The sequence below is a fragment of the Capsicum annuum genome, chromosome 3 (assembly GCF_002878395.1).
Source record: "Capsicum annuum cultivar UCD-10X-F1 chromosome 3, UCD10Xv1.1, whole genome shotgun sequence".
Taxonomy (NCBI): Eukaryota; Viridiplantae; Streptophyta; class Magnoliopsida; order Solanales; family Solanaceae; genus Capsicum; species Capsicum annuum.
In genome coordinates, this window is record NC_061113.1 from 31,051,020 (window position 1) to 31,067,134 (window position 16,115).

The window sequence follows — 16,115 nt, forward strand, 5'->3', positions numbered from 1 at the left end:
AAGCTTATGAAAGTTCCTAGGGAGAGATTTAAAAAAAAATTAGAGAGAAAATTTTTTTAACAACAAATCGTATTTAAAATTGAAAATTTAATGTATAGATTTGAGACTAAATTTCTTATTATTTCCATATTATGAAAAGATTCTTCAAACATTTTATTATCGCGGGAAACACAACTACCTAATAGTAAAGGTCAAGAAGGTAAAGAAACATGAGTTATACAATTTTAATATATAATATTATTTAATATTACTTCTGATAGTCCCTCCATTCAATGCAAAGCAATTCAAAGCAACCAAGAAAAAAAAGTAGTAATGCAAATAAAGAATTCATAATAAAATACTGAGAAAGCATAATAAAATATTTTGAAAAAAAGAATAATAACTACAATAAAATTGTATGATAATTAAAGAACAAGAAATAATAAATATTAACAACAATTAAAGATAAAAAAAAACTATAAAAAGTAATACGACTATTAATATGAAAGTATAAGCTAAACAACAATCAACTATCTACTAGTCTTCTACTCTAATTATTGTGCTCTGTAATTTCCTATATAAGGTCATTTTCTCAGAAAGATGAAGCTGCAGTGTGTCTGGTTTAATCATTCCTCCCACTATTTCTCTGCCTACTCCACCCCTGTAAAACTATTCATAATCAACCTCTCACACTTTCGCACTGAAACGTTCATGCATCTCTTCTTTATATGTCAACCATCTTAATTTCGCTTTCCTCTTATTGACATCTATCGAGACCACTCTCATCTTGTTCTGAATATGATCATACCTAATCTTATCTCCTATCGTATGCTCATACATCCATCTCAACATCCTCTTTTTTTGCAATTTTAACCTTATGAACGTGAAAGTTCTTGACTGGCTAATACTTCGACACATAAAATATTGATAAGAATCGGATTACGTTAATGAACAAGAAAATAATGTGGAAGCAAAAATACTAAGATTAAAGGCAAGAAATTAAAGATAGGCAAAATTGGAGAATAAAATTCTCAATTTTGAGATTAAGTGCTAAGAACCCTAATTGATCTTAATATTCAAAATTAGCGAATTAAGACTAATTATGATACTAATAGAGTCAATTCAAGAACTTCGATTAAAAGTGATCTAGACCCCTATTTCAAAGAAACTAAAGACAACAATCAGTATAAGACTAATCACTTTCTTTAATTAACTTTAATAGAAATCAAAGATATAAAATTAAGAATTAATCTTACCTCCTAAAGAATCGTTCTTATAAGGTTGCAACATAAATCTCAAGTAGCCACATACAAAGGTGTAAATAAGAGAAACTCTCAATTAATAATAATATTGTCTCATTGAAAATAACAAAATTCATCCCTATATATAAGAAAAAAAAACTATCTCAAATAGCATAGGATTGGAATCTACCTTTATCAAATCTAACTAGGACTAGGAAAAAATTATCCCAAATAGCATGGGATTATGATCTACTATTATGGAAATAATAAATAAAATTCTACTAGGACTAGGAAAGCACGTAAAAATAATACCAAAAATTCTCCCCTACGAAAATAAGAAAAAGCTTTCAAATTTACTCAAAATCCATATGAGCCCAATGTTCTTCCTTTTGGGCTTGGACTTGAATCATAAAATATGTGTAGCACTTTGCCCACTCCTCTCCATAATTCTTGGACTCGTTCTTGGGCTCTTCTTCCATCATAAACATCTTCTTGATTCACATTGAAACCTATCAATCTTAATGCAAGTGGGCCAGCCTAGATGCTATCATTCCCCTCTTCTTGAAAATAATTCATCCTTGAATTTGAATCTCGCATAATCAAGACGACATACAATATTAAACAACATCCATTACTTGAAAACACCAATGGTAGGAACAAAACAAGATAGTGATCATGCGTCCACTTAACCCAATTAATCCTTTCATATATAAATACACCTTTATAAAGCATGTGGATATCATCATCCCAATAGAAAATTCTCTTCCTTGTATGAGTACAAAAATATTCATGTTTAGATGACGTAGGGAATAATATGTGTCTCTTCAATTTAGATCTATCAATAAAGTACTCCACTGGGCTTGTCAAAGACGTCGTAAGCTTCATAAAATATATAACAAATTTAACATTTTTATGATATAGTCAAGCATCATAAATTACACTTCTCAAAGATTTTTCCACATAATATTTATTCACATAAGCATAGGAGATTTCAAGAAGGTTAGAAGAATCTTTCAATCTCAAAATACAATCTCCATTAAATTCTAAGTAATTGCTCAAATTCTCCAACAAGGAATCATGAATAGGTTCAACAAAGGGTATTTGATCACGGATATCAAAATATTCACGTATTTCCTCATCACTAGTAGCAAACATCTTTTTAACCTTACAATCATCGAGACTTGAAGAATTAGGTCTTATCTTGGTCTTATGTAGCAAAGGAATAACATCACCTTATGTTTTCTTTCTCATTGGCGTTAGATCTACATCTGCCTTGTTGGACTTCTTGTCATGAATCTTATCTTGGACAAGTTCAAAATAATTCTTTTTACCTATATCCTTCTCGTGAACAAACACTTGCTCAATGGGACATGCAATATTAAGTTCATCCACCTTAGTATTAAGTTCATCCAATAAAGACTTTTCAATACAAATTTTTTCGTGAGTACCTATAAGTGAATCAAAGCAACTAAAAGAAGAAGTAGGAAGGTTAAAGTTAGAATAAGAAATAACCTCACTCAAACTCCCTTGGTTCTCTTTCTCTACGTCATTATTATCCCTCTCTTTATTACTCTCATGATCATCCCTCCTTTCTTTTCTCTTGACCTCACTTGACATCCCATTCTCTTCACACAACACAACCTTTCTTCTTTCCTTTCTTGGATTATCAACATGTACCCCCTTACCTCTATCATTCTTTTCTCTCTCAAAATTTTTCATTGCTTCTTTCACACGTTTGTGATCTTCATAAACTTGGGATGGAGTTAAAGGTACAAGTTTATATTTTCTTTTGTTTAGCTCAAGAGAAACTCTATTCTTCCCCCTATCATAAATTGCATTCCTATCAAACTGTCAGGGATACCGAAGTTTGATATGACAATCTTGCATTGAAATTACATCACAAAGAACATTATCAGAGTACCTTCCAATGGAGAAAGAAATCATGCATTGCTTAGTCACCTTAAGTTCACCGAAATTATTGTGTTTGATGCATGTAAGTTTCAACTTCTCCACCACGTATGAACTTATCACATTAGCATCACGTTCAAAATCAATAATCATAGAGCAAATGTCATCCTTTATCCCACATCTTGTATGAAAAATACTTCTCCTTAAATCAGTAATATTCACCTAATTAGATGGGTTTTGGGTGACCTCTAATGCATCGAGTCGATAAGAAATTCTTCTAAGTGCCTCGGCTATGTCGTTGTTTTGAGTCCCAGCATCAGTATCTTTTTTAGACATCTCCAAAAGTTAAAAGAAAACAAAAACTCTCAATTTGATCCTTTTTTTATCTCGCCCCTCTTACCTTTTTTCACTCAAATTACAACCTTTGTCTGATTCTTTTAGAATTTATATATTAACCCTACTAGTAACAATCCCTTTAGAAGGGTTTGGTGAGACAAGAAAAAAAATAATTAAAAAATCTTAATTTTTCCTCTTCTCGATTTTCCTCCTTGATGTTGGAAAGCAAGAAACACAATAAATTTGAAATTTCTTGATCTAAAGCAACCTTTTTTTTTTTTACTATAAAACTCCCAAGAATTATCAAGAACGAAAACTTGATAGAACTGCTTTGATACCACTTGATAAGAATTGAGTTACGTTAATGAACAAGAAAATAACGCGGAAGCGAAAATACTAAGATTAAAGGCAAGAAATTAAAAATAGGCAAAATTGGAGAATAAAATTCTCAATTTCGAGATTAAGTGCTAAGAACCCTAATTGATCTTAGTATTCAAAATTAGCGGATTAAGACTAATTATGATATTAATAGAGTCAATTCAAGAACTTAGACCAAAAGTGATCTAGACCCCTATTTCAAAGAAACTAAAGACAACAATTAGTATAAGACTAATCACCTTCTTTAATTAACTTTAATAGAAATTAAAGATATCAAATTAAGAATTAATCTTACCTCCTAAAGAATCGTTCCTATAGAGTTGCAAGATAAATCCCAATTAGCCACACACAAAGGTGTAAATAAGAGAAACTCTCAATTAATAATAATATTGTCTCATTGAAAATAACAAAATTCATCCCTATATATAGAAAAAAATTTATCCCAAATAGCATGAAATTGGGATCTATCTTTATCAAATCTAACTAGAACTAGGAAAAAGCTATCCCAAATAGCATGGGATTAGGATCTACTATTATGAAAATAATAAATAAAATCCTACTAGGACTAAGAAAGCAGGTAAAAATAATATTAAAAAATTTCTCCTACGAAAATAAGGGAAAGCTTTCAAATTTACTACTCACAACCCATAGGGGCCCAATCTTCTTTCTTTTGGGTTTGGAGTTGAATCATGAAATATGTGTAACACTTTGCCCACTCCTCTCCATAAATCTTGGACCCGTTCTTGGGCTCTTCTTCTATCATAAACATCTTCTTGATTCACATTAAAACCCATTAATCTTAATGCAAGTGGTTCATCCTGGATGTTATCAAACATTGTTTGTCTAATCACCACTTAATAAAATTTATCTTTGAGTTTTAACGATACTTTCTTGTCACATAGGACTTAAGATGTGGGCCCCTATTTATCTAACTTGCACCAATACGCTTGCACTAATACGATATGTGGCATCAACATTAATAATCTCATCACATTGAGTAATAAATAGAAAATACTTGAAACTTTCTTTCTTTTGGACTACCTGCGTATCTAGTCTCACTATTTCCACACCAGCCTCCTGCTTTACATTTCTAAACTTGCACTTCAAGTATTCTATTTTGGTCTCGCTCAACCTAAATCCATTAGACTCTAGAGTTTGTTTTCAAATCTCCAACTTAACGTTAACTCCATCATGACTCTCGTCAATCAGCACTATATCATCTGAAAGTAACATATATCATTACACATAACATGAATTTATTACGTCAATTCATCTATCACCAAGGCAAATAAAAATGAGTTAAGAGCTGAATCACAATGCAACTCCTTCACAATTGGAAAGTGCTCTGATATCTTTCTACCATCCTTACTCAAATATTGACTTCATCATACACATCCTTAATCACCCCAGAATTTGACTTGAACAAAACGAATAAACCTATAGCCTCCAAACACCTTTAAAGAATTTTTCTTGAGTTTAGGTTGATGAACATCATATTTAAGTCCTCTTTCTCTTCTTATACTACTTTGTCTATCTCCTTACCAGATGAAAGACCTCTTTTAACTTGAACATTCAATATAAATTTAAATTGATTCTTGAAAATACACAAGACTCCTTTGCAAATCTAATATAGCTATTTCTTCGTCTTTGCAAATCTAATATAGCTATTTCTTGATACGAAGAGTATTTTAAAAAATAATTTTTCCTTAATAAATTCAAATTGATAAATATGAAAAAAACAATCATTTTTAATACAAAGTTTTTAAGTGAAGTGAAATGTAAGGATTCGTTTACAAAGATAAAAGTTGGTAAATATATATATATATATATATATATATATATATATATATATATATATATTTTTTTTTTTTTTTTTTTTCATATCTAAAGAATGAAAAAGAAAAATCTCAAAACCCCAATAAGCCTGTAGTGTGCCTATTAGAAGTATAAACCTTATCATCTACTCTATCTCCAAATCCGTCTTGGTTCTCTTCATAGAGAACTCTACTTCCCCTTCTCTATCCTTCACAGTTGAGAAGCAAGAGTTGTTGTTCTTGTTGTTGTTGGCTTCATGGATTCTGAAGAAGCGACGTCATTTCCTCCTCTTGCTGCTACTGCCACTTCTCCAGGTTCTTCTACCATCAACAATTCTACTTCTTCTTCTATTGATACTCAAATTGAAAATGTCTCCAAAATTAATCTTGAAAGTAACGATTCCGATATTGATAGTAATAAAATGAATGAGGGTAATGGTGTTGATGGTGTTTCGGATGTTGGAAAAATTGTGAGTGGTCAGCAAGAAAAGCCAGTTCTTGGTGACCCAGATGAGGGAATTCTTGAAAAGTCTATTGGTGGGTATGAGAAATCGAATGATCCCTTTGTGGGTTCTGCGGATGTTTCGATGTTGAGCTCAGAGAAACCTGTTTCTGAGGTTTCAATGAATGAGGGTGCTGAGAAAATTGAGATTTTTGGGGAAGGAACGGGTGAAAGGGTTATCTTGAATGAGGATTCTGGTGGGGTTGGTGTAGATGTTAGTGGTTCTGTTCCTGTTATTGGGAATAGTTCTACTGAAAATCCGGGGATGGGGATTCAGGGTTCTGAAGGAAATACTGAAGAATTTGACTCAGTTGACAAGTCGAATTCGATTGAGCCGGTGAAAGAAAGTGGTGATGAGGTTGCATTAGGTGCAGAACTGAAAGGGGAGGTGAAGGGGATTGTGGAGAATGAAAAGGTAGATTTGAAAGAGGGTGAGGATAGGTCTACGACTCAGGAGGAGGTGAAGGAGACTGTGGAGAATGAAGAGAATGAAACTTTAACTAGTGTTGCTGCTTCATCTGATTTGAAGGAGGCTGAGGAACCTACCTCGGTCATTGAAGAGAAAGTCATAAATAGTGATGATGCCGAAAAATCCAATAAGGCGGTAGCTGAGCAGTCAGAGTCTTTGTTGGTTGAAGCAGATGGTGACAAATTTACTTCGAAAGGAGATGCAGTTGTAGATGCTATTGAGGTTAATGTATCAGGGCCTGGGGTTGCTGTTGTTGGAGATGTGGAAGAGAGTAAGGAAATGGAAGAACGTGTTGAAGGTACTACTGATAAGAATGTGACATCAGTAAATGGTGTTGGTGAGCGCAGAGAACTTATTGAAGAAGTGGGTAATATGACAGTTGATGAAGTAGATGCACAGGAATCTAAACCTGTGGTAGATGATTTTGTTGCAGCTTCTGAATCAAAGCATGTGTATGACATTGTTGATGCTGGAAGTGATGGAAAACTAGATTCTGGAGACGTCCAAACTGGTGATGTGGTAGCTGCTACTGAAGAAATCAAAGAAGCTGATTCTGAAACTGTTCAAAAAAGGCTTGACGTGAAGGATGTTGAAGTGGAACCTGAGCAGGCAGCGTCTGAAACAATATATGCCAATGGTGACCATTCTGGAGAAAGCATCAAAGGAGATGTAGTGGAAGCTGAAGTCTCTGGTCAAACATCTGCAGTACCAAGGTCAATCACTGGCTCAGAGCAAGATGGAGAAGCTAAAGATCATATAGATGAAGAGGCTGACCTTGAAGGCTCAGTTTCAGATGGAGAGACAGACGGTATGATTTTTGGAAGCTCTGAAGCTGCCAAACAGTTTATTGAGGAGCTGGAAAGGGAATCTGGCGGTGTCTCCTATGCTGGTGCTGAGTCTTCACAGGAAATGGATGGTCAGATAGTCACCGACTCAGACGAGGAGGCTGATACAGACGAAGAAGGAGATGGGAAGGAGTTGTTTGATTCAGCTGCCTTAGCTGCCCTTCTAAAAGCAGCAACAGGTAGTGATTCTGATGGTGGCAGCATAACAATCACATCTCAAGATGGATCAAGACTATTCTCTGTTGAACGTCCTGCTGGTCTTGGGTCATCACTCCGGTCACTGAGGCCAGCTCCCCGACCAACCCAACCCAATCTTTATACTCATTCCAGTCTTCAGAACAGTGGAGAATCTGAGAGCAACTTGAGTGAAGAAGATAAGAAGAAACTGGAGAAACTACAGCAGATTAGGGTCAAGTTCTTGAGGCTTATTGACAGGTTGGGGCTTTCTTCTGATGAACCCATAGCTGCACAAGTTTTGTACCGGATGGCACTTATTGCACGAAGGCAAAACAGTCCACTTTTTAACATGGAGGCTGCCAAGATGAGAGCTCGCCAGCTTGAAGAAGAGGGGAAAGCTGATCTGGACTTCTTTGTGAATATCCTGGTTATTGGAAAATCTGGGGTGGGTAAGAGCGCTACCATAAACTCAATCTTTGGAGAGGAAAAAACATCAATTGATGCCTTTGGACCTGCTACCACAAGTGTGAAAGAGATTAGTGCTGTTGTAGATGGTGTAAAGATTCGAGTTTTTGATACACCTGGTCTCAGGTCCTCTGTGATGGAACAGGGTTTCAATCGTAGTGTCTTGTCTTCAGTAAAGAAGTTTACTAAGAAGAACCCCCCTGATATTTACCTCTATGTTGATCGGCTGGATGCCCAAACTAGAGATCTCAATGATCTTCCAATGCTGAAGACTATTACAAGTTGTCTTGGCCCTTCAATATGGCGAAATGCGATAGTCACCCTCACGCATGGAGCTTCTGCACCTCCGGATGGACCTTCTGGATCCCCTTTAAGTTATGATGTGTTTGTTACTCAAAGATCTCATGTTGTTCAGCAGTCTATTGGGCAAGCAGTAGGAGATTTACGAATGATGAGTCCAAGTTTGATGAATCCTGTCTCTCTGGTAGAAAACCATCCATCTTGTAGGAAGAATAGGGATGGCCAGAAGATACTACCTAATGGCCAGAGCTGGAGACCTCAATTACTGCTATTATGCTACTCAATGAAGATCTTATCCGAAGCAAGTGCACTTTCAAAGCCTGAAGATCCATTTGATCACCGTAAGCTCTTTGGTTTCCGCACACGCTCACCACCTCTTCCCTACATGCTTTCTTCAATGTTACAGTCACGTGCGCATCCAAAGCTTTCTGCTGAGCAGGGTGGTGATAATGGTGATTCAGACATTGATTTGGATGATTTGTCAGACTCTGACCATGAAGAAGAAGATGAGTATGACCAGCTTCCTCCCTTTAAGCCTCTTCGGAAGATTCAGCTTGCTAAGCTCAGCAAAGAACAGAGGAAGGCGTATTTTGAAGAGTACGACTATAGGGTCAAGCTCCTCCAGAAGAAACAATTTAGGGAGGAATTAAGAAGAATGAAAGAAATGAAAAGCAAGGGAAAAGTGGCGGAAATGGAATATGGTTATGGAGAGGAAGAAGCTGATGCAGGTGCAGCAGCTCCTGTAGCAGTTCCCCTACCAGACATGGCCCTCCCACCTTCGTTTGACAGTGATAATCCTGCTTACAGGTACCGATTTTTGGAGCCCACGTCACAGTTTCTTGCAAGGCCTGTTCTGGACACGCATGGTTGGGATCATGATTGTGGTTATGATGGTGTTAATGTGGAACAGAGTTTAGCCATTGCAAGTCGTTTCCCTGCTGCAGTTACTGTGCAAATCACCAAAGATAAGAAGGATTTCAGTATCAATTTGGACTCTTCTGTCGCTGCTAAGCACGGAGATAATGGATCAAGCATGGCTGGCTTTGATATTCAAAGCATAGGAAAGCAACTTGCCTACATTGTCCGAGGAGAAACAAAATTCAAGAACTTGAAGAAGAACAAAACTGCTTGCGGAATTTCTGTTACATTTCTAGGTGAAAATATGGTTACTGCGCTTAAAGTTGAAGATCAGATCATCTTAGGCAAGCAATACGTTCTAGTTGGCAGCGCTGGCACTGTTCGATCTCAGACTGACACAGCTTATGGTGCGAACTTTGAACTGCAGAGGAAGGAGGCAGATTTTCCAATTGGTCAGGTGCAGTCAACGTTGTCCATGTCCGTGATAAAGTGGAGAGGTGATTTGGCTTTGGGGTTCAACAGTATGGCGCAATTTGCTGTGGGTCGTAATTCGAAGGTAGCTGTTCGAGCAGGAATCAATAACAAGCTCAGTGGGCAAGTCACTGTGAAGACAAGCAGTTCAGACCATCTCTCTCTTGCTCTTACTGCTATAATTCCAACTGCAATTGCCATCTACAGGAAGCTTTGGCCGGATGCTGGCGAGAAGTACTCGATCTATTAAATTTCTTTTTCATATCAGCATTGCATTTTTAGTTCATTAGACTTTATGATGGCGTATTATCTTTGTCATTTTATTGAATAATGCTTCTGTTAATTTCCCATCTATCTAGGGATTCCTACTGTTATGAGTTTAAAAATCAATTTTGCGTGATTGAATGTACTTTTTGCCAGATGAAAATCAAGAGGTTCGTGTTGCTTAAATGCTTCGGACAGTTGTGATTCTTTTTCTTGGTTGAGTATATGGAAGTGTCATTTAATGTACTTTTATTCAACAACACATCTTACAAAAGAGGGTCTACAGGGATATGACAAAGAGCTTACATGATTCTTTTGATGTTATTGTTTCATAAGATGGTATTAATTGAACCAATTGACACTTTTTGAGTGGTCGCATTACAAGGTCCCAGAATTTGAGGAGAACTTGGTTTAGGTCTTCTTGACTTGTCAGCATTGAGTCTGGTAGATGGATCTGAGACTTATTCTTGGGCAAGAAACGTGTTAAATGGATTGTGTCAGAGAAGTAGAAGCATTTGTTTGAAAATTTTCCAAAATCGAGTGCAAATTCATTTATGGTTTTCTGGATTAAGTGTTTGTTCTACCTGAGCAACTGAGCCAATGGTCTATCAGAGCATCTTCACAATGTAGGGATAAGGTCTAACATACACACTAGTCACCAACATCCCGAAATCCTACTTGTGGGATTACACCTAATATGTTGTTAAGTGTTTGTTTGATCTGTTTATGTTTCTGAAGTTTCTAAAAAAGATTTGAAAAGCTAAGTTGATTTTCTTTTTTGGTGCAAAAATGTCCAACAGAACAGAATCCCATAAGCAGATAGCTAATGAGTTGATCTGCAGTGCTCTTCCAGGACTGTAGAACTGTTTTCTATTTTCTCAAGAAATAGAGCCAATCGAGCTCGACTCTTGAGATGCATAAGATCTAAAGATGTCCATGAAATTTCTCTGACTGCCTTGCTCTATGATGGTTGTAACATGTACCAAGATTCTCTCTGTGTTGAACTATGCCTTTATTTTGATCAACTACCAACTACCAAACGACCCCTATGATAATTCATTTACAACACTTCTAGACTTGGTGTGCTGGCCTTACACATACATACACATATACGTGTGTGTATGTGTAAATATAGTCCAACATAACGCAGTGAATAGTTCTCGCTTGGCTACTGAAGCAGAGTCGGATCCACAATTTGAAGTTTATAGGTTCCTAGAGCGATTTCAAGTTCCTACAATAATATCGGGTTCACTATCAAATGCGTAATAAATATTTTAATACATATACAAAGTATGAGCAAAAGCTACTGATTCCATGAACACATAGCTTAAACACCGGATCCGCCGCTGTGTCGAAGGCTACAAATGCCGCTGTCTTGGCCGGTATATTGCCTGTAGTCTTTGGTTTTAATACAGTTGCAATAACCTTATGTTTCAATTATCGCTCAATTCTTTTGAGAACAAACAATTTAAGCGTTCATCAGAGAGTTCCTTATCACGGTTTCCCTGTATATTTTCTGCTTCCTTTGTATTGTTCTTGAAATCCCATTGGTATGGACTGCATACACTTATCCTCCCCAGACCCCATTTGGTGGGAATATACTGGGTATGTTGTTGTTATTGTATGGATCATTTACTATTCAGTGTATATTTTGGTAGAACGTATATTTACTAGCGTTCAGTATCAAATCGCATGAGGGTAATGTCTCAATAGATGTTCCCATATCTTGCTAAGGGTGTGTTCGGTATAAGGAAAATGTTTTATTAGAAAACAAGTAAATTTCTCAGTTATTTTCTTCTGTTTGGTACGCAAACAGAAATTATTATTTTAAAGCACTAATACTATCGAAGGTGGGATAGCAGTGTGGGTGGTGGGGAGGAGGGTTATGAAGCTGGAGTGGAAAATGAAGGTGGGGTAGCAGTGTGGGTGTGGGGATGAGGGTTATGAAGCTGGAGTGGAAAATGGAAATGAGGTGTATTGGAAGTTAGGAAGGACACAACGATTGTGGCCGTTTATGCCTCGATATCTTCATCCCTATCTAACCTAAATCGATAGAGGTTCAACCTAAGATCCTTTATGCCTTGTAATGTTTGTTATAGACATGCACACATTAAAAAACCTCTTCATTCTTGTACTTTTGTTTCAAGTGTTTGATTAGAACGAAATATAATATGGTTTATTCCAGAATCTAAAATTTGGCATTTAGAGTAATTATTAAATAATGTACTTTGTTAAACCCCCAAAACGTACATTTGTGGAGATTGCCCGTGTCTCCTAACCAACTTCCCCACCTCATTTCTTTTACAACACTGCTCAAACCATAGTAAACATAACCGAGTAAATACAGTTATATTAAGTAATTTGAGAAATGGCATATGATATAAAGAGGAACAATTACTACCAACAAACAAAATCCAAGTTATTAACCCCACGGCCCATTAATCAAAATGCGAAATGATCATTGTCCTGAGGCAACGGGCTGCTCGTTCTCTGTGGCAGCGCCACCTTCAAACATCTTCGCTATTCTCTCAACGGGGATAATCGGAAAATAATGTGCTACTGCATAACCATTTTCCGACGCATAATTTACCACTTGATTGTACTTCTCACTCCAATAAGCAGCCGTCGGCACCAAAATCTGAGCCACTTGAGGAAAAAAAGGAAGTTTGTTCAGTGACCGCCATGCTGAAACTGCATTTTTCTCGGCTACTGGCTCATATTTTGCATATAGATCCTTGGCTGTTGGTTCGTACTTTGTGTACAGTGCTTTACCTATGTTATTCGCTGTGTCTGCTAAACCATTGCGCTGTACCTCGCTGGTGAGATCTCGAGCTATTTCTGGTGCCCTATGAGCTATTAATAGAGCTTTGGATGATGCTTGCTTTAGTAGGGAAGGTAAATGGCTATCTACTTCTGTTATCAAGTCTCCTACCTGCATAGATTCAACCTTTCAAATCCTTGCCACTGCAATTTTTTGCTTATGAGATCAAAATTTGCAATAAAAGAAAAGGTAAATGACAGTCTGCTGCACTAAAGCTTCCTGTGCAGAAGTTCGGACCACAAGGATCTATCATAGATAGGTTTATTTTGCAGAAATTATGTATTTATGAAAGGTATTGTTTCTACCTAAGTTGCTCAAACTCTTCAAAAATGGCGCCATACTCCGTGTTAAATCCTTCAAATATGCTATGTTGCTCGGACTTGTCAAAAATGATACCGGGTGCATGTCAAATTCGCCAAAAGTACAGTATTTTAGAAGAATCCGACATGGGTGCAGCATCAAAAATGAAGACGAGATCAGACACACATCCAATGACATTTTTGAAGAGTACGAGCAACATAGATTTTGATGGCTTGAACTCGCGGCCTCTTGATCACATAATAACAACTTTACCAATGAAGTCAAGCTCCAAATTCACAATATTTATTCTATTTTAGTGGATTTTAACATGTATATTGATGCTTCGTCTCAACATCGAACATCAATTTGTGTATTTGCCTTCTGCAAGTGAAATTTATCAAATATTGATAAATCTAGGATTTCAAGTCATTTTGGAGGAAGAAGGTGAACCTTTAGGTCGATGAACTTGAGGAGATCGAAAGGTACGTCGTGGAACTTCTCATAAACCGGTCCAATGGCGGTTTTAACAGAGGCTTCTACGGCCTGAACACCAGGTTTCAACGGGCCGGAATTTGCTTTGCCGTATTCATACAAAGTTGAGAAGCAAACAATCACATAGATCGCTGCAACTTGAACGAAATCCAGATATTTGAGTTTCCTCTCATCTTCTACTACCTTCAGTTATAAACAATCAGGTATAAAGTTAAGAAATTAAAATCAACAAAGTATACTGCTCTACCTCTACATCACCTAGTTAGAGTTTTCACTAAAGAAGTTCATAAATTTAAAGAGACAAAAACACAAAGAAATTGAGTTAATTCAAACACCGAATCACTATATCTACATGAAAAATTACTTGACCTTATAATATAGTTCAAATTTTTTGACGAAAGGATTCAGATTGCGGTAGCTTGGCTCCCTCCCCTGAGGATTCATGGAGTATATGTCTCATGAAAATGAAATTTCGCTCTAATTTCAAAATCTAACCATGAGGTAAAGATTGTGATCAAGCGGCAACATCCAAGACATTTATAATATGAAAAAGTAAAGTGATTCAACATTTATTGTATAATCATAAAAGAAATAATTTAACCATATCTAAAAAAAAAATTATAACTTTTCTATCTAAGGTGTTTGAGTGAATCCCTCTTAACCTGCCTAGCTCCGGACACCTCAAAATAAGAAGATGACAATTCATGCCCGCAATTAAAATGAGTAATTGAACATCTTAGATCTGAATATGGGGCGTGAATAATATAATATGAACTTGAAAAAATCCACAGGGAAACATTGTTTTACCCTAGATATCCAGTAATTGTTTTATGAAACCCATGGTTATGTACCCAAATTAAAATGAATTCCACGAGAAACATAGGACTTACTGGATCAGTAGTAGTAGATGGTGGAACAGCATCGGTAGATGGCGTTACAGCTGCATCGGCCATGGTGCAGAAAATGGTAATGGGGAAATAGTGATGGAGAAAGCTAAGGTCTTTTTTAATACTTAGATTTTATTTTTTTGTACAAGAAAGCTTAGAAAAGGGAGGTAGTTAGCATGTCCCCTTTTATAGCGGAGATACTAATCATGTGTCCGGAGAACTCGATGGAATTTTTACCTCATTAAAACATCCTATGCTTGAGCAAAGTAGTAGTAAATTAATAATCACTTTAAAGTAATTAATTAATTCAAAATTAAAGTTGATGATTAATTTCATTTTTATGGAGTATTTCATTTGATAGTTGGTTAGTGTTAATAATATATGTATTACTTATTAGTTATAATAAAATTTATGTACTCCTCTGTTCTATTTTATGTATCTGTCATTTTTTTCCGCTTAAAAAAGAATGTTATATTCTTTTATTTAACAACTATTTAATGGTGTCATCGCTATTTTATTCGGACTGAGTCTCACTTAATAACCAAAAAAATAATTAAAAGGTAAACATTAAAGTGATTTTAATCAGGTCAATGTTGTAAATTTTACAAAGTCATTGTTTATTTCTTAAATTTCGTGTCAGATCAAAAGACGAGATTATTTATGCCGAACTTATTTATGCATGGATTAGTTATGAGGAAAGTATTATTTTATGATGGATTTAATCATGTTTAACCAAATTTATTTTTCTATAAAAATGTTTATTTTTTTTCAAAAGTGAATATTTTTTTTAAAAAAAGAGGTGTTTGGTCAAATTTTTGAAAGAATGTAAGTGTTTCTGGGAAGTAAAAAATATAGTTTTTCTCAAAACACTTTTTTGAAAAGTATTTTTTTAAAGAATACAATTAAAATCACTTTTAAAAAAATTGATCAAATACTAATTACTATTCAAAAATATTTTTTAAATTTATTAATTGCTAAATATGAAATGCTCAATTTATATTCAACATAAAATAATATATAAAAATTTTTATAACCTAAACTAGTAAGTAACGTTTGATTATTTAAAATTAAAATATTTTATCTATTACGGAGATTTTTAATAAAGTGTAAAAATTTAAATCAATTTTCAAAAATCTTTCATATTTTAATATAATAATTAAACATAAACATACACACATATATGTTTTTCAATTCCAAGTGGTTGATGGATCATCACTTTTGCGTTTGCGTACCTCTTTCCCTTGTTGCAACATGCTAAGAGAGACGCATCAATTCGAACCATATTTATGTTACAATTATTTTTTTTTATATTTAAAATTTTTTCTTATTTTAAAGTCAAATCTTTACAAATTTATTGATTAAATTCTATTACGTACTTAAAACATTTAAAAATTTGAAACTTATTAATTTTTTCTTATTCTAATAGTTTTATATTTATTTTTAGATTTTTCAAATCTTCTTAAATCAAATTTAGCTGATTTAGAATTCTTAAACTAATAGAAAAAGTATCAATTGTCATTAATTTTGATGACTTCTAATAAGGAAAAGTTTTACTATAAATATATTTAATTAATTTTTAACTCTTAAATATTAGGAAGAAATAGTGAA

General features: G+C 35.1%; 2 protein-coding genes across 2 annotated transcripts; one reads left to right on the top strand and one right to left on the bottom strand.

Annotated features, from left to right (window-relative positions):
- The first annotated feature begins 5,733 nt into the window (after nt 1-5,733).
- LOC107864021 (translocase of chloroplast 159, chloroplastic) lies at nt 5,734-10,193 on the top strand. The gene has a single exon (XM_016710269.2). It carries the CDS (start codon nt 5,914-5,916, stop codon nt 9,991-9,993), a length of 4,080 nt encoding a protein of 1,359 aa, XP_016565755.2. The 5' UTR covers nt 5,734-5,913; the 3' UTR covers nt 9,994-10,193.
- A 1,989-nt stretch (nt 10,194-12,182) lies between these two features.
- LOC107864019 (stress-related protein) lies at nt 12,183-14,745 on the bottom strand. The gene is made up of 3 exons (XM_016710268.2): nt 14,511-14,745; nt 13,579-13,803; nt 12,183-12,939 (listed from the first exon to the last, which is right to left on the bottom strand). Exons 1-3 carry the CDS (start codon nt 14,571-14,573, stop codon nt 12,466-12,468), a joined length of 762 nt encoding a protein of 253 aa, XP_016565754.1. The 5' UTR covers nt 14,574-14,745; the 3' UTR covers nt 12,183-12,465.
- Between the last annotated feature and the right edge of the window lie 1,370 nt (nt 14,746-16,115).

Coding starts and splice junctions, on each gene's coding strand:
- LOC107864021 (XM_016710269.2), top strand. CDS start 5,914: ATGGATTCTGAAGAAGCGACGTCATTTCCTCCTCTTGCTGCTACTGCC.
- LOC107864019 (XM_016710268.2), bottom strand. CDS start 14,573: ATGGCCGATGCAGCTGTAACGCCATCTACCGATGCTGTTCCACCATCT. Junction 13,804..14,510: donor CATCTACTACTACTGATCCA/GTAAGTCCTATG, acceptor TTATAACTGAAG/GTAGTAGAAGATGAGAGGAA. Junction 12,940..13,578: donor TCAAGTTCATCGACCTAAAG/GTTCACCTTCTT, acceptor GAATCTATGCAG/GTAGGAGACTTGATAACAGA.